We start from the raw sequence: 20,216 nt of genomic DNA on the forward strand, positions 1-20,216 counted from the left end.
AGTCTTTTATGTCTAGACATATGTGGCATACATCTATTGAGTACTGGTGTATCATAAAAATTTTAATCAGTTCAAAATTTGCTGTAATGTGTCTGGTTGACCCTCATGTTTACTGAAAGGTAATAGGCAGTTACAAACAAAGGGTAATTGGCAACAGAGAGCCAATGGAGCATCAGCAAACGTTTATATTGTCGTAAGCGTTTATATTTGTAACATTCGATTGGTCAAAGGTTAGTTGGCTTCTAATAGTATGGTTAGTCGATTTTCGACAGAACAGTTAATTGGTTGTCAATGAGTTAGACTGCTAGTTGGCTGATCATTACTAGTCTAACGATCAGTCACCAAGTTAGCCAATTAGTTATTCAGTCAGTTGGTTACCGCTAACCCGTTTAATTCCAATTAGTTAGTTTGCCAAATGAGCCTTTAAATTGTACCTATCGTTTTCACGTTTAGTCTTAACGTCGATCGTATATATCACATTGATGTATCTTCTCTATTCTTTATTTTGGAAGAATATCCCATTCAGGACTAATAACAAGTTTAAAAATCCGAGTTATCGTACTATATTTGACATTCCACATTTTTGCTACAGACGCTATACAAAGAGCTATTATACAAAATTTACTAGTTACATCGCGGATGTTATCTAAAGCATCGTATAATTTCAATAGTTTATAAATTTTTAGTTCCTTCTGATCATTTCTATGCATATTCATTTAATAATGAATTGAAAGCGTAATGGTGTATTAGATAATAAATACGTACGGGAAGGTAAATTAACGGTCATAAATAAATGAGGTATTTATAAAATAAGATAGATAATTTATAAATACCTCATTTATTTATGACAGTTAATTTACCTTTCCGTACGTATTTATTATCTACTACACACAATAAGTACATGGAGTAATAAATGAATCCAATTGTTATACCTCCCTATAAAGTACCATTTACCATTAGCTTCAATGATAATTACCACATATTTTCATAACTTGTCCTTTAAAGACCCAATTCATTTCAATCTCCCTAATTGTAATAGAAGTTACAGTAAACAAATAAATCGTTTCACAATTCAATTTCTAGCTGCAGTAGTTATTCTATTTTCTAACTGCAGTAGCTATTCGATTTTCTGTACAATAAAATTTCAGCGTTATGGGAATACTGTATCCAAAGCAGTAGATAAATTACCATATATATGGTAATATATATAATATAGTCTACGTTCCACAATTACCGAACAACGCATACAAAATGCTTACATTAATCCTCCCACAATCCAAAGGATCATAAGTTATTTCAGAATCCCTAAACTGCACATCTATTAAGTGCTGGCTATAATAAGCGCGTCAGATTGAGATGTCTCTGAACGCCTTTGAACGTCATCCAGAGGCGAATCTAAGGAAATGCAGGCCTTTGTCTTCTATTGAGGAAACCGTTCGAGAATTGGGCGACGGAATCACCTGGATCTCGATAACAGTGTGAATTTCGAATCGATCGTTAGCGACAATGTCGACCATAGGAATCTACTGGTAGTGGAATGACAGACAGAGATACCTTTAGTAAGTTTCAGCCCGGAATCGTTGCTAGGCTGTTCGTCTTTAATCAAGGATCACGAACAAATCTAAATCGTCCTATTCTCATCAGATAAATGATCAAGATTAAAATGCCAGAAATTACGCGGCTATGCGCGATATTATTTGTTTTTCTATTGAAATGGATGTAGATAATCGACTTTGAACAATAAATAATTAAATATTGATTGCCTTGAAGATTTAAAGTTTTGAATTTATTCAAAGCGAGGAATCTCCTGATTTAAATTTAAATTATTGCACCAACTCCAATAAGTTCTTCTAGAATTTTTAACTTGAAATAGTTTTTTGTATTATTACAATCTCAAATACAAGTTAGCGTTACGTAAGAACTATCTAAGTTTGAAATATGAGAGAGATTGTTGCAAGTAACAAATAACTTTGTTAATGAATTTCGTTTTGAAATATACTTTTATTATGGAACGTTAGAATAGGTTAATAAGATGTTTGAAAAATATTGCATTAGATTACTCCTTCTCTTTGATATGTATACAATCAGAAAACAGGTGAAAAGCGAACCACATGTATTAATTTTGACAGTCTTTTTTAATATTTAATTTCTAACTTCTATGTGAAAGGCATAAACTGTTGAAAAAATTAAAATGTTATTAATTTTTATTCTAATTTTGTATTCCGAAGTAATATTAGTTTGGTTATTTTGTATAATATAATCGGCATGCCATTATATTATAACAAATTTCTACAACTTAACGTCGAATTGCGACTTGGTTTATTTGTGTCACACTGCATTCTAATATTGACAAAAGAAATATTACAGGAACTTATTGTTTGCTCTTGCTAATCGTACTGCTTACTAGTTTTTCATACACACAATAATGCTACAAGATGTCATATATTTAACAGCAAAGTTGATGCAGTTGGTTCATCTTATTGCACACCAATAACAATTCATCTGGCAATTTCGAAAGACAGTTAATCACAGCTTTGCATTTAAAATACATTTAATACTTTCAACAATGCATTATGTATGAAGATGTATAACGTACATGTATAACTATTAATAATACTGTTTATTGACCTCTGTTTAATTATGATAGCTTGTACTACTTCCATTTTGTTCATTATTACGATCATAAGTATTGATTCAACAGAAATCAAATTTCCAGTAATCTTTGAACTTAGTTTGTGTGATTTCCAATACAGAATACACATATCAGGGAAAAGTTATTTTCATTTTCAATTATTTCATAATTCCTGTAATATTTTTGGAAATGGTTAAACAGAAATAAAAATTTTGTATTTTAATTTTATGTGTATAATCTCGCTGAAATTGATTTGAAGTACTTTATCTTTCGATACACTTGGGTAGAGAATATTGAAAACTTGTGTTTAAAAAAAGCAATTACTATAATAATGTTATCTTACGGATTCGATATTTAGACTTCATTTGTGTTATTAAAGTACGAAGATACTAAGATATCTTGAAGTTGCAAAATTCAAGGAGCGGTAATTGGTTTATTCGTTTATAAAATTGTTTTCGTTCACGTTAATATAGCCTCAAGTTTTCTTTTGAGTGATATCACTTTAAATTATTTCACAAGAGGAAAATCTAAGTTCGTGAAACTTAAATTACTTTGTAAACAATTTATGAGACAAAAATTAAATGTTGGATATTTTACAAATAATGTCTGTTACGACATTTTGCAAATTATTAATTTATTTATTCCAGTTAAAAATGAAACTATTAATATTCAACTTTTTTACTGTTTCTCGTCTCATTATAAGAGCTAAGATGGACGAATAATATTTGGTATGGTATTACTCAAATCCTATTATGTACCTAAGCACATTTTTTAACACAACACTATTTAGGTAATGATGCCTTCATAATCTGATTCTACCCACTTTATTAAGTGGTTCAATCTTTAATTAATACCTGGAAGGGTTAACATAAATTATAGAAATCAGTCAGTTTTCGACTTAGAAATTTTCCCTTTACGCCGATTTCTAACGCTTCATTAGCAGTTGGCTTGCGATAGATTCAAAAAGGTGGGAAGGATTCTGGATCGATCAATTCAAGAAGAAGAACTGAAGGAAGAAAGGAAAGAAGAAGAAGAAGCGGTTTTTCACCATCACGGCAGAGCAAACCGTGTAAATTTTCACCTCCGACCCGTGGACGTTTCTCATTAATCGCTGATCGATCTTCTTGCTGGGTGATTAACGTCCCAACACCGTCAAGGAGAAGGAACCTGCGGCGGCGAAAATGAAGAGAAAACGATTTAAGAGAAAAGGAACAGTCGAGTGGAAAAATAGGGAAGGAGTATGAAGAAATCAGACTACGCTTTAAGAGGACACATAAATTTGTAGATTCGGTTATTAGGAAAGGAAATATGGAAGTGAATCTAGTTATAACGAAGCAATAGCGCAGGAGTGATAACATTTATGTTAACCAATTAAATAGTATTTAATTGATATAACAATGTATATTACTCAACATAAAATATAAAAGTTACGTAGGAAGATTATTTGAATCGAGTGTCTAATATCATTATGAAAATGAATTTTGTCCGATTCAATATTTTGAATAAATGAATAATTTATTTTAGGTCGACTATGTTACACAAATGAAAAAGAAAAGAATATACCTATGCAAAGATTAGTTCAGAGAAATTAATAGAGAAAGTTTCAGTCCAAAATTGAGTCAGAGTCAAATAGTAAATGCTTATATGTAAAGAGTATATACATTAGAGCTCATTAAAATAATATTTATTGTTTCCATTAGTAAATGTGTTATAAGAGGACATCTGGGCATAACATAACATCTCTATAGTATACAGGTTAGAAAAGAGGCAGGTTTGCTTAAACAACAGTTGTGGCCACAGCAGCATCGTCAAGATTTAATACACCAATGTTGTTTGTTAGAGTTGCACGGCCTTGTACTGTAAGCTATGACAAGCTGCTCGAACCGTAGCAAAACTGAATTTACATTGGCAGAGGGGAATGTTGCACATATGGTGGAACGAGCAGGAACATATACGATATGAGATTCTACAAAGTGGAAAACTTGTGAATTCTGAAAGGTATTAGCGTGGAATATGAAAAGTGATAGTTAGGAAGGTGTTATTTCTTTATATATCGGTAACGGAGAACGTATGATGAGTACATTTTTAATTCCATGATCCATTTCTTTAAATATATGTTTCGAACTGTCTGTGAATGTTTCATACGAGTTTAATTTGAGTAAAGTATCATAACTTTTACTGAAGATATAGAAATTTAGTATAATAGGCTGTTCCATTTTAGAAAAGGTTCTTTAAATAGCAGCAAAGTAAAATGTTGTTTCACAAAATTTATTAATTAAAAGGTGAACTAAAACGACCAAAAAATTCTATTTAGAGGTTCTGTATTCATGTAATTTATTTAAAATTTTTAATATCTTTATTGTTCAGACCTATTAAATTTTAAATATCTAAATGTAAATTTTAATACTGTCTTAATGTTTTATCATATAAAGTTAGATCGATATCTTAATTTTATACGGAAAAGTAATAATTGTAATACTAAAATTGAATGAATAGCTAGATAAACTTGCATGGGAATAATTTATATTATTATTTATTCATGCGAATGAGAATGATATTTTTCCATGGAAACATATTCTCAGAATATATTCTCAGTAATAACACAGAAGAAAATAATATTTCCTATGAAAGGATTCCTCATTGGCTGTTAAAAATGCTAATCTGACGTGGTGTAGAATGTTCGAGGATAGTGAAGGTGCAAATTACTCGACGAAGATTGCTTGACTCCCGATAATTCACAGAACGTCGTGAATTATCGTCGTAACAGTTATCCGTCTTCAACGTGTCACGTAACTATGCATCACCAGCCACGGAGGTATTGGGGGATAAGGAGACACGCGGCATAATTTCCTCCCACCAGGGGCGAACTTGCGAACCTACCCCCGCCCATACCAAAGTCATAATGAATACGCGCGTTGCGGTTGCATAGCTACGTCACGCGTCATGAGGGGGAAACTTTGAACGCTCCTCATCGTGAAACAGCAGTCACACACGTCACGTTACAACGGCCGTACGCCGTTCCTCTGCCGCTCTAACGACGGCGAAGACGACGACGGCTACGACGACTATAACGAACGCGAAGACGAGGAAGAGCACGTGGAACGACGAACGAAGAACCCTCGAAAACTCGAAGCGGAGGACTCGCCGCTTTTACGCTCACGCTTCTACGACTGGAAGAAACGGGTTGCGCACTTTAAATTTCACTGGCGCCTTCTTGCCCTTTTGCCTCCTTGCCGAAAGAACGTGACGTTTCTTTCTGCCATTCCCGCAACGCCATCGTTCTCTTTATCTCGTCCGTGTGTACGAGATCTTTGAGCAACCTGGCTGATGCGTACATGTGGTAACGAGCTCTATAAAGACCGCGTTTTCCAGGATTCAGTTTAAGCCGTGTTATCAGACTTCGTGCTAGGTCCCTAGTAGAGATTAAATGGAGGGCGGGAACGAAGACCCCTTCAGTCGAATAAGAGATCGTTTATTGAAAGAGGAAGCAACTGGTGAAGAGTTAACGGTGATTTTTCTGTACGAGTCTCTTCTTTGGCGAGGGTGTTTAATTTGGTGATTAATCGAAGGAGTTTCGAGTTCTATGTGGTCAAAGCTGCTTCTACTTAGGTTCAATTGCAAGGAGTGATTGATTGTTCTATTGTTGTCTGGTGATAGATTTAGGGAAGTGAATTGTTGGGATATTGTGACTATAGAAGTTGATTGATAAAAGGTAAGTAAAAGAAGATAGTATTTCTTCTTCTTCTTGCAAAAATCATCTTTGAAATGTGTTTAACAATCTTTCGCAAACATATTATTGTTGATATTCGTTAATTGTATTCCATTGAATTTCAAGTTATTAGCGTCTATAATCGTTAGAAGGATAATTTAGTTACACTATAAAAAGCAACTCATAAATAGGAAATAAAACTTTAGAATGTTGTTTTCAAAGAAAATATTTGTTGTTTTTAGTTAATAATAATTATAGTTGGACCATTACATAGTGCAGTAGATTATTGCAGTTTTCATGCCTTCTGTATGGATAAAAATATTATGTTAATGAAAATAATCAATAACGAAGTAATATTTAAATTATATGCACAAATTCTTCTGCGGAAAAATATTATTCTAAATCTTTCATTCATTTTTACACAAAGGAAGTTTGTATCTCACAATGACCTAAATTTCATTTCCTTGAAACTTTGATTAACACTATATTATCAATAATATAATAATTTCACGGTAAATAATGCATAAATGTGTTATATTCGACACAATAAACGACAATGCTAATTTATTTAAAATATATACCAGTCATTGTATCAATGTTCAAGGAAGTTGAACTTGAGCTGGAAGTGGTGCAGTGTTAGGCTATGTCATGTTTGAGTTTCAGGTGTTAGAACATATTATACTGGTTAAGGTGTTAAGTCCATGACAGACAGGTAAGGATGGATGTAGGATGCACATTATACCAAAGGCATGTCGAGTTTAAGATGTTAAACTCTTGTTGAGTTCATGGTAAGGTACTGAGTCTATATCAAATTTAGTTTTACATAATATATTGTTAAAGTTGGATTAGATTAATTAGATTATAAAAAAGGTTGAATCTGTTGCTACTGATAAAAAGCTATTCTAACATCAATGTAGATTCTTAACACGATCGTAAAAAACTAGTAGTTGGTTTCATTTCGATTGAGAAATTTTCTTTTGAAACATTATTAATACGGTAACATTACGTATGATCAATTTTAATATGGAAAGCCATTTGCTGCTAAATAACGTAAATATCTTAGAAATGAAGGTATTAGCTTCATTGAAATCTTTAGTTCAGTTTTTACTCTGACTTCATTAATCCAAGGTGAGAATTAAATTTTCAATTTACTATTTTCTCCGCCGGTTGTCGAAATTTCAAACATTCTTCCGTCTTTTATAGTTTATCCAGGATCGGCACGGTTTGCGTGTTGCTTTTCGTTCAGAGAACAATAGGCTATAGCTATAGAAGGAGAAACTAACCAAAGACCATCCGGTTCCTGTTTCACCAATAGCTCGTCCTTTCAGCTCTTCGTATCTACGTCGTGGCGTGCGTGAGTTATTATGCGTGACCCCTCAACTGCTGAAAGGGATAATCTGTCTTGTTTTTCCGTGATGGAAAAGAAAATTAAAAATTGATGAAATCCCAAAATACAGTAAAAATTTATTTGCACATTGTATTATTTGTTCTATTTACTAGAATTCTCTTTGTGAATTACGTTAATTATTACACGACGTTGACATTTTTCTTTCCCAGTTTACCAGCAAATAAACGAAATATTTTCACATCTCTATTCACTTCGAAATTTTTCGACGAATAGGAATAACTATGAAAAGGTAAGAGTTAGTTCAACTACAGAGTAATGAAAACTTCTCCTCTAAAGTAGAATTCTTAATATTTCTTCTAAGAATGAATCCTGCATAGTGTTTTAGTAAACTCTGATACGGCGGGGAAATGCATATTTATATTTATGAAATTCAATTTCAGTTGATAGAAAAATCTCATTTATATAAATGTGTGTTTTTCAACTGTGAAACCCGAAAATAAAATATTGCATTACCTCGAGTTAAGGAAGACAAAATAAAATTAAATGTGAATTAATCTTTTAGCATTGAAATCAAATCAAAATAGAATAACTGTTAATTTCATAATATATTTATGAATATTGTAGAAAAAAATAAGAGGTATTTGCTGACTGACTTGAAATTGTAACGTGAGATCGAAAATTTTGCAGTTTTCTTTCTTTAAGCTTATAAATTTCAATGGGTTTGAATACGTAAAGAAGAAAGTAAGTAAGAAGTAAAAGGTTCGCCTTTTTGACATCGATTTTTTATTACGTCAAATAGGAATGTAGCTACGATTTTCTATAGTTATTTCCCTGATGTAATTTATAAAGCCACCTATTTATCAACTATCTATTTCTATTGCATATAATGAATAGTCTCGGACTAATAGTCGTTATTAATTTCTAATATCATCGAAACTGAACAGTTACATTACACTTAGATGACGTTGCTTTCCTATTTAAATATTCGTCACCTTTGACTACACAGCACATCGTCCTGACAATCCTAAATGCCACAGCCATCATGACAATGAGGTTCCTTGCAAATTTCCTCTTCCACCCACTAAACTCAATTAATCTCCTGTTCTTCGGGTTAGTAACAGCAATCCTGATCGTTCATCCTCAATAAGAGGGCACAAGCTCTTAGAAACGGAAAAACAAACCATCCAAGAAAAATAGAAGAAAGAGTCCTTCGACCTGCAATTGAGGAATCTGCCACTTGTAATCAGCAATATACATTTTACTGAATTCTCGTATCACGAAATTTTTTCTACTTTTGTAAAAAAAGCTACTTACTTAAATGAAGCTCAAAGTCATTAAGCATACCATATCGTACGAATTTATAAGAAATGTGTAGTCGAATTTATCACCAGTTACAATAATGTTTGCCTAAAATGTGCACTAATGAATTATGAGTTTAGATGGCCATGTAAGATCTTGGAGTCAGTTTCTGTCTGAGATCGATGTTACGTGGTGTAAAATCAACATTTTGTTGTCGTTGTAAAACGGCAATTAATGTTGAAGAAAACACAAAAGGACAAGAGATAAGGGCATAGAGTACGCGAGAAACGAAAGTGAATCGGGTCAGATGCATCCGCGTGGAAATTAATTAACGAGTCAATTTCACTTCAACTATGGTTCGATTGCACAAGGTTTCCAAGCGAACTATACACTCTGATAATGATTTCATGGAATGCAGCATGGTGCGTGTCTATTAAGAAAGTTTATCGGGTTCTTTTCTTCGCCGCCTCGTTGATTTCAAATACGAACGAAAATATTTCTTACATAGCGGAATATTTTTTCTTGAGGAAGCTTTACTGGACGTCAGGAAATATTCGCCGTTAGATTAGTTTCTCGTGAAGATGGAAGTATTTATCTTTCATAATAATTCAAGCGCTATCAGATAGCCATTCGTGATAATTGCAGCAACTCAGGAAACTGATGGCATTAACGATCTTACTGTATCTCAACACTTAGTAAGTTCATTGATTAATATCCGCTATTAAAATCTGAAAAGGAATTTTCTTTTGTTCCAATTATATTATTTGTGCTAGAAAAATCTGAATTTAAAAGCTTTAAAAGAATGTGTAACATTTATTTTCGAAGTTACCCGTGCATACTTCGATGCAGTTTTTCTATGAAATATTGAATTTTCCGAGCGAATAATACTTATTTAATTCTATTACTAGGAAATAAGAGTACTATAGCATTGAATCGTTTTTTCCTCAGAACTTATTGTTCATTTTGACAAATGGCAACTTTCTCCGTTAGATAGATTTGTAATAATAGAAAGCTCTAGGGTTTCGATTAAACCTTTATAAGTTCCATTTTTAGATTTCTTACATAGTTAGGTTTCTGATCTGAACCTCTTACTATCTCGAGTAAAAGTAATTATTTGATTGAAATTGAAGTTTTAATTTTGATGGATCAATGTATTTTGCAATTGCCTATCATATTCTAATATATTTGATTTTGTGAAGAAAAGCCCACATGCCCAGCAATGTGCAATGGAATTCTGTACCGTTAAATACAACAAAAATAGATGAAACATATTTGGGTGTAGAGTAAAATCAAAATTTCTATCACAATGAAATCGTTTCTTCTCAAGGCTTTTTAAATGCAATCGCTATTCATAGGGAATCACTGCTAATAGTAACATGAAATCAAAGCTAATGAATCTGTACCCTTTTACTATAAACCAGACACTAAGTTTATGGGATAGCATGCGGTAACGAGAATGAATCAAATTCTAGACAATTTCACGAGATCCGTATTTTATTTCTCTAAGCGGCTTCGAAATGGATGCTCGGCAGTGTGGTCGTGTTCATCGCTCTTAAACGGATCAACGAATCGATAAAACTGAAATTTTTATCGGAGTATCGAGTCCTGTAGCTGATTCGGTTTAAGAGCATTCGAATAGTTACAGTAAATTGTTTTTCGATCGGTCTAACCTCAAATTCCATGCGAACCTATCATAATCGAGTGACCTTCGATATTTTCCGTTTGATGTTTATTTAATGAGAAGTTACACGCGTGTTTATGCAGAGATGGTTGAATTGATGGATGTTCAATTGTTCCCTTGAACGAGATTTAGCTGGACTTGCACTTTGGTCAGTCGTGTACACCGTGGCGTATTAGCCACGTACAAACAATTATTCGAGGTTTCAGCAAAAGGGCTGCTACAGCATTATGGAAAAGTAATAGAATATCGTGCAAATATTAGAGAGTGCATGAATCACAGATTTCATTGGTTGAAATTTGCGACGTTAATAGAATTTTCCACGTTTCGATGCAAACCGTATGACCAACTTGGTAATCTAATTTCACTAAGAAATTTTTTTACACCAAACCTGATTTTCGTGTAATTTAGTTTATCGAATGAAACGATATTTTCTTTGTCGACTGTCTTCCAAGGTCAAACAAGTTATAATTTATATTTTTTATTGCGAAAGTAATGCACCTAAATTATTTATTACTATATCTTTTATTGACAGAAATTTAATAGGTTTAATTTGAATATTTCTTTACATATTATACTATTTGTTAAATAGTACAGTTGACATTTCTGTGTGTTTATCCGTTTGCAACTTTTTTAATCAATCTGCTGGTTTCTTTGTTTCTTATTCTTTGAATAACATTTACTTTCGAAGGATAGATAATTATTAAAAATTTGCTTTTTATTTGTAAGTTTGTAATGAATAGCTGTACAAATTCTTGTTATGTCAAATAATTTCGTGAAAGCTGTGCCAACGTGATGGCGAAATACTGATCAACTAGATTCAGTCGTTCACTTGTTTGAACTCTTGAAACTGAAATGGCAAGCAATCAAGAAATTAACTCGGAAAGTACTAGTCCATAACGAAATTTTCTGTACGTGTTATTCATTTTCCTTTAATTAACAAAATATTCTCTGCCGAACTCTGTGAAGAGTGGTAGCTTCTGTAATATCACACGAATCAGACTAAAATAACTTTCAAGAAAATGAAGAACCAATTATTTCAAAACATAGTAATATTAAGAGAACTCTAAAGGATAAGTTATAAGATTTTCATAAGGTGTGAAATCTAAAGAAAATGTAATCAGTAATTATTAAACAACTAAATTAGAGAAGGTAAGCTTCTTGAAAGTTTTCCTGAAATCTTTGTTGGACTATATATGTTTCGTGATAATTGTTTAATTACATATATTGAAACTAATATCTCGCATGAATTGTAAAAGTTATTCATAGGAATAAAAAATCTTTAGTCACCACATTCTGCAAAATTGAGAGAAATCTTTCGTTGTTTCTAGCAGCTATTTCACAAGAATATTTTTTCCATCAAATGATTAACCCTTCTTTTCCATTTAATGCAAAAACAATTGTAATCCGTATGTACAGTCGCTTTAGTGACAAACAAATTATTACACTTTACTGTCATATAAATAATACCTGAGTTATATGTAATTTCTTAAAGTCTCCAAATCATTACTATGAGCATTCAGACATAATTCAAAAATAGTGTTTTTCATCTTATCTAATCTTTATAATTACGCCGTATTGCACAAATAACTCATTTGTGTTGTATCATTACTCTATACAACATTTATTGAATATTGTAAAATTATTTTTTACCCTAAACTTTTATAAGTAAATGTACTTTTCCAATTTTTAATCAGAATTAATTAAATATTTCGTCAATTTCACTCGAAGGAGACACTAAATGCTCTCAATGTTGTAGTCTTGTTTGATTAAATCATCGAATGGCAGAGACGAATACGCGAAGAAGCATTGGGATGAATTACAAAGGCGTACGTCAACTTCCACGGTCGAATTACCAACGTTGTTCAGAAAGACTTGGCTGCCGAACATCGTGTAAGAACCCGTTCATCCTAACACGCGTCTGTATTTGCATAACAGAAGCGCGTGGTATAATGGAAATTGGCCCACGTTGTATAATACTGCGTACTCAGGTCGTTTGTACATACCTACAACTCACAGGTGAAAGAGAAAGGAATTTCTCTCATTCGCGTGCTCGCGAATAATTAGCGGACCTGGCCGTGACATGAAGTTTGAAACTGCCGCTGACTGGCCTCCTCTCCTGCCGCACCGTTGCGCGTTTTATTGTTTCCTTACTCTGTGTCTTTCATATTGTTGTCTCGGAATGAGGTTACGAAACGTCGGCTTTCTTTTAATTTTTCATCACAACGATATCCTTGATACAATCAGAAGGAAATATACAGAGTGAACAGTTAAAAGAACCTGCAGATATTCATAAAGTATTTGAAATCTATGAAGTGAAAGATTATGAGGTGGCAACTTTTGTAGATCATTCGAATATGACAATTATATGAAGTTAAATAATTGTTAGAGTTTTAACTTCTGTATGTGTATATATAAACATGTATGTATACTCGTAGTACGTGAACAAACTATCCGAAATTCTTTGGCTTAGGTTACTACAGTGTTCATTCTATTATGTTTCATTCCAATTTAGATATTTCTTTTCTTGAAGCAGTTGAAGACTATAAGTAAAAGATAGACACATTTTTGTTTTCCTGATCTTGACGTAGTTTGATTGCATAAAAGGCGTGTTTTTGTTATATCAGTTGAGAAGGAGAATAAATTCCTAAATTTGTAGATACGAGCTTCTTAAGATTTCAGTATTTACAAAATGAACAGATTTGCAGGCATATCCCCCGTCTGTTAAATTCTTCGTTATTAGCCTCTTGCCTAATTGACGTCGAATAATATTCGTAACACGGATTATCCATTCTAAGAAATACAGATCGTATTCTAGTTACATCAATATCAAAGTTTGTTTTTATCCCTAACCCTAGTTTTAATTTTTCAGTTATTAGTCCCTGAATATATTTTATAGGTGGTATTTGGTAGCACTGTGTTACATCAATGGGTATCAAACATTCTCTTAAATAACTATATCAATTATTACACAACAAAACATTAATAAGAATATTAATGCAAATGTCTTTCGTAATTTCACATCAAATTATATCAGTGGAATACTCAAATATTTGGTGCTCAAACAGAAATACGTAACTTTTTCACTGAAACAATAATACAATATAAATCAATTGAGCTAAGTATTTTTGAAAAAAGGCCTTATTAGTTGTGGAGGAACAAATTTCTTCTCGAAGCAAAGAATTTCGCGTGTTATGTTTCTAATTATATCTTTTCGCAACTTTCTGCTCATGACGTCCACTTAGTCATGTTTTCTTTTCTTTCAGTTTCATTCAGCCATTGATAAAATCAGAATATTAATGAATTGGGTTATGCGTTTAATGGTGAAATTATCTTTGGCGAGCGCGTTGAGTTATACTCCTTCGGAAGCTTGTATCTTCGATTCTTGACGTAAATTCTTCTGATGCTAACCACAGTCTCTTTAAAATATCAGTTTGATAACTCCATAAATCTGTAAGTTACGAAACTATTCTACTGGACTTGCCGGAATGTTACACTATCTTTCGTGCCCTAATTCCTTTTTTGTTCCGGCGATGACTCGTGAAGGGAATGTAGGGCTAATTGCGACAAAAATATTACGGTTGATATTTTATATAATGTAATAATATCTGATGGAAATATTATAACATAAATTTCAAGCAAATAAATCTAGTCCAAAAGAAGTTTAAAAAATGTACGTGTCTTTGCACTTTCAGTCAAGAAGTACTTCTAGATCCGCTCTTACCTGATTCGTTATGTTCAGCAAAGTACAACTTTGTTATTACAATCACGAAAGATAAAGCCTGATGCAAGGTACATACTCCTTGTTGGCGAAAGTGTCAGTATGTAATAAGGTAATTATGTTTGTGGGACATCTGCCAATATCGATGGAGGTATATTTATTTCGGAAACTACTTCCCCCGTCCCCCGGATTGCAAATAACTGTAAACTAAAATCATTCCGATGCGTCTTTAGCTCCAATACAGATGCAGATGCAGTTAGACACGTGTACGTATTTTTATAAAGCAGTTACCTTCATTCGCGGAGTAATTCATGACCAATGCTTCGTTCAATATTTGAAGAATGGCGATAATTTAGGCAAATGAGTTTAGTAGCGTAGAAATTATCGCGATTCTTCGCGGGGTCATTAACGATATTTTATCGAAAGTTTCAAAAGGCTTTCGTGTGGCTAGCGATGAACGTTAATCTATGCAAATCTCTCGACCACATTGTATTTAAACAGGATTAGGAGAAATTTTAGTGGAGGTTTTAAATTCAAAAGTTTGGTCTCCGTGGGAATTTCGATCTCGACGAATTTCAGTACATTGAGCTCCAAACTGGACGCCCAGGTACAAATTGCACCTTGTTTTTTCACTCTCCTTTGGAAGCGTGTCCTCTGCTTACGCGAATCTCCCACGATGCTTTTATGTTACGACGAAACAAAACAAAGCGCGAATATGTAATAATTCGTTATACCGAAGAATGATTTTCCTATTTGCCATTCTACCTTGACATAAAAATATATTGAAAGCATATATCTTTCTGTGAATTTGCAATACGTTATTTTGAATTTTATTCCAAACTATTATGCACAAACTACTAATGGAATATATTAATCATAAATATGATGTGGACTATTTTAGTATTTCTAATTTTAACATTCCAGAACACAATAATCTGATTGAGGTACCGTAAGGAAATATGAAACTATATTTATCATAACAAATTTTTAAATTTTAGATTTATTATATCATTGTACATATATAAAGAACGTATGTACATATCTAGAACTTATTACGCTTTGAATTCTTGGAATAGTTTGATAGTGCTCGTCATTTACCAATAGGTCTGTCTTCCACAGAACATTAACTCTCTGGTGACAAATCACAGTCAATTTCAAATTTTCGAAATTTTTCTCTCACAATAATTGTAAGATAGGATGATGGAGTGGTAATCATAAATAATTACAATAGAGAATCTCATGTACCATTTAAAAATTTATTCTCAAATTATTTAATAGAAAGCATCAGTATTGTGAATAAAATGTCAAATTTGTAATATTTATAATATGAATGTCTGCAAGGTTTGTAATTCCCGTGGCATTATTCTATTCGTCATTCATAGCAATTTTAGGAGATCCTTTCCGTTCAACGGCGCAGAAAGTCCTACTTCCATTGTGGGACAAAGTTATAGACTGACTTCTCGTGAGTGTTTTCCCCTCCCTATATGCTATATTCCTGCCTTGTTACAAAATTTTCCCTCTTCTTCCTCCTCAAGACCCTAATCTCGCCAAAATCGCTATACCGTGTAACAAGTTATTATTAAATGCGCCATTGCAATTGTTTGAATAAATTATCTTTCAGAAAATTCTGCCTCTGTGAAAATACACTTACAATGCTACAGTACATGTTATACATAGTAATTATATTTATAACATGAATGTTAATATAAATGCTTCTGTATTTCATATTTTGTTCGTGCAATTTATGTAGTCGTATATTTGTCAGTCTTTCCTTATTTCTATCCCAACGTTTGTATCAATATTTTCAGAGTAATAGAAAGACATTTGAATAATAATGTTTTACATTTGTGTCACTTTTACATTTTACAAAATGCCTTTGTTTATTCCTCTCGAATATTTCACTTTCTTCAAGATCTCTACAATATGTGTTGAGTTATGATCGAAGTCATAGTTGCAACTCTATAAATATTATATTCATCACAAGGAAAATTCTCTTTTCATTTCTCATTTAATGTTATAACGTTATAATGAATTTCGCTCATTCATTGTGCAGTTTGTAGGATAAGACAGTTTTGATATAAATTTGTAAATATTAAATGGTAATTTGTTCAAAATAGAGGAGCAGTTGTTAAGCTATAATTATCTAGATCAATTAGATCCTGTAATACTATATTAAACATTAAGGAGAAATAGAACACGAAGCTTATTTGTACCTTTAATTGAAGCTATATTTTGTAAAAAAATATGGTTCTGATTGTGAACCAAGAAATGTTTAGATCCTATTAAAAAAGAAGTAGTGCCTCGATATCGGTATACAAAGAAAGTTTGCATATACTGTTGAGGCTAGTATATGTATAATATTCACCTAATTTATGATTTAACTTTATATTGGACTAAGCAAAATCCAAATTTCTATTTGATGTGAGTCCAACATATTGGAGTATCTGGAAGTAAATAAATCAATTTTGAATAGTTTATATTTAGGAAATTATATTTAACAAATTATAAATTCGTATTATTTTCTTGTATGATACATAATTTGAAAGCAAGGTTTCATTTATGTCTCGCTATCGCTTTATTTTTTTTTTTTTACTCTCATTCACTATGTCCAACTATTATGATTTAACTTGCAGACATATTATGAAGAAAAACGGCCAACCGGTACAATTTCTTAGATCAATTGAAAATAGAATGCACAGTAACTGAAAATATTGAAATTACTATCATGAATTTGTCAAAGTTGTAATTATTAATTGCATAATAATAATAAAACATTTGTTGACCCTTTTGTAATACAATATTTTTTATTCGATATTTCTAGTTTTTACAGAATTTTCCACTGTTGTATGAATTTTAAATAGCTTTAAGAAATTTATTAATTATAGTCTGTTAAATTATCGTAGCAACAGAGTAAAATGGTTTTTAGCTTTACTAACATTCATTGTAGCTTCAACAACTTTAATCGTTAATATACTTTTAAATGTGATTTTGTCAAGTTTTCTATGTATTTTAAGATATTAGAAAGTAATGGAATATTACGTTTTATAGAAAGTAATGAACTAATCTTGTATCTATATTCAATACATTTTGTTTGCAGTAACTTACGACTACTGCTTCCTTGATAAATATCTGCATTAATATTTTATTTAATTTATATGCATTTATAAAGACAAAGTGTAGTTACAACTAACAAGAATAATTTGTTTTAAAATAACGAGTACCAATTATACAAAGATAGCAGTTAACATTTGTTTATTCATGTTTTAATGCAATTAGCGTCTTTTTTTGGAACGTGAATGATATTTTCCTAGCGAATACAAGTAACTCATAGGTCCTGTATATTTGTTATTATTTAGAACAACTTGTCGTTGTAACTGAGTGAACTTCTTTGCAAAAAGTTCAGAACGCCAAAGTTTACTTTAACTTGGAGTTTCAAATGGCCACGTGAAAGATTTAGAGGAAACTTTCCGCTCCTCGATATGTATTAAATAATTTTTAGCTTAAAATATAATTTTCGTACAATATTTTCTTGCCAAAAACTGGAGGTTTATATAATTCATAAAATGCTATAAAGTATGGCCAACACATTATCACGACATATCGTATGTGGGGGTTTTTAAACATTAATTATTTGGAATTGAAGTGGAAAGTAGCGTAAATGCCAAAACTGGAAAAAATATCTTTCCATAAAAGAATGTTATGTGGCAATGAAAGTACAGTGGTATATAATTTTGTTTTCACTACTTACGTTTCTTTCCACGAGAAAGCTTCAATAAATGAAGTCATTAATTTTTATATTCCCAGTAATACTTTCGAAAATATTGCTTAATTTTGGAGCTTGCAGTAAACTTTAATCTTTATTCATTCTAATTATCCCAATAGCACTTTAGTCAAATTTTCCGTTCTACTATGCAGAGGGATTGAAGTAAGCTGTCAGTTCTATTCTTTAAGTTCAGTAAGACGAATCATACAGTTTATAGTGACGATTAATGATACTGTGCAAAGAAAACTTATCACAATATCCTTTTAGAGGGCAGGATCTGAAAGCAGCGTAAGGAATGACGCGGGATTTACATAATAGTAATGAATAGCGTGCAGACAGCACGTACACGACAAGTATCCTTTATTTCTTAATCCGTTTCTCTCGGTTCTTGTATTGTTTACCTGTTTTCTCATTAATACTCCGAACAAAAGATTCCTTTATAAATACCACGCGTCATCACTGAATTATGTAATGTTCAATCCCAACAGCTGCTCGTAAATCCTGAATTCATCAGTACCGACATGCGTATCAGATACTATTTTACTTCACTCTATTTTATTTATCACTATTCGAAATTGAAGATTCCTAATTAATATCGCGATGTGAATCTTTTTAAACATCTGTTGGTAAGTGGAGAAATTCGTTACGCCAACGATCACTCACCTTCAGGTCGATGAGTAGCAGCAACGATGATCAACGAGCTACACAAAATCAATTGTCGTGATGTTAGCTTCATAGTCGATAGCTTCCAGGATTACCCTACGTTTCAGTCACTCACGCGCACAGCCGAAAAATGTACGCGAGCCGGAGTCCAGATGCAGACTGACTTGTCGTGCGAAGTCCTGCAGGAGCAACACGACACGCATGCGTCCTGGCTTCCACGTGCCTGTCTCTTTCGTGTCTTTACTACTTCGGTTTGTGGGGGGGGGGGGGGGGCATGGGGGGGGGGGGGGGGGCACTTGTGATGTTAAAAACGCTTCGTTCCTCCTGTTTCTTTCCTTGTTCTGTAAGGAAGATTTCGAATATTTATCCGACAGATAGAATTAGAGCGTGATCGCTCTTTAAACCATATTAAGGAAATTTAGTGGGACTGATTGTTCACTACAGTATTTTAGTTATTAACGTTTAAGTGTCGCGAGTTATAGTAAAAAATTATGAATATGAATTTTAACAATGAATTAAAGAGAACATCGTTAAAGTAAAATGGTATTATTCATAGTCGAGTATTGTGAGCTTAGATTTTGTATTTATTACGCAAACAACGTATATATATGTTAACCTTTTGCAAAATTAATGAATTTAGAAGCTCTTTGAAAGAGAAGCCTATTTGCCAAAATCAGAGTTCGAGATATTCGAAGTTGAAACCCTTTTTTGTTTGATAAACTAGCGTTCATAAAAGATTTATAAAATTGACATTACACAAATTTCAACTTTAATGTAGAATATGTTTGTACTAAAGAATAGACTATAAAAATTTCGTAATCAGAAAGAAAGTCTATTTATATAGCCTAATAATAACCTAATAAAACTTGGAAAGCTATACAGAAAATTCTTTTTTTTTTTCTCATCGCAGATTGATTTTTATATCTTACGCTGGAATGCACTTAGAGATATATAAAGGAACAATGAAAAATGTAAATTATTTTTTAAAAAGCGATAGTTAATAGTTGCGTGATATTATTTTATGTATCTGTATATTATCCTTCTTTGTCGTCAATAGGGCTTCAAAATTACTTAGAAATTCTTTTACATACATTAATATAGTTGGGTAATTTATTTTAGATGCTATAAAAGTTACTTCCAAATTTTAAGTAAACAATTTCTTTTAAACTTTACTCGTATCTTAAAAATAGAATTATAAGATTAATAAATAATTAAGATTTTAAGCTCAAAGATGGGTTCATCTTTGTTTGAATAATAATGGGAAATATTGTAAAATGTTTTTTATGAAGGAAACTCGAGTTTCTGAAGTTACAATGATAATGGAGATTGCTTTAAATTTTGTATGAGGTACATTCTACCTCTAAATATCGCGCGTGGAGGATTTAAACTCTAGAAATTACATT

General features: G+C 32.2%; 1 protein-coding gene across 1 annotated transcript in view; it reads right to left on the reverse strand.

The window, feature by feature from the left end:
• Positions 1-18,917, reverse strand: part of LOC108550245 (neurotrimin) — a 247,502-nt gene extending 228,585 nt beyond the window's left edge. Inside the window, exon 1 of the mRNA XM_017903943.1 lies at positions 18,814-18,917. Within this exon, the coding sequence (XP_017759432.1) occupies positions 18,814-18,886 (73 nt within the window). The 5' untranslated portion in view covers positions 18,887-18,917. The remainder of the gene's footprint in view (positions 1-18,813) is intronic.
• Positions 18,918-20,216: the final 1,299 nt, after the last annotated feature.

Source organism: Eufriesea mexicana, unplaced genomic scaffold, assembly GCF_001483705.2.
Source record: "Eufriesea mexicana isolate 0111107269 unplaced genomic scaffold, ASM148370v2 scaffold2645, whole genome shotgun sequence".
NCBI classification, from domain to species: domain Eukaryota; kingdom Metazoa; phylum Arthropoda; class Insecta; order Hymenoptera; family Apidae; genus Eufriesea; species Eufriesea mexicana.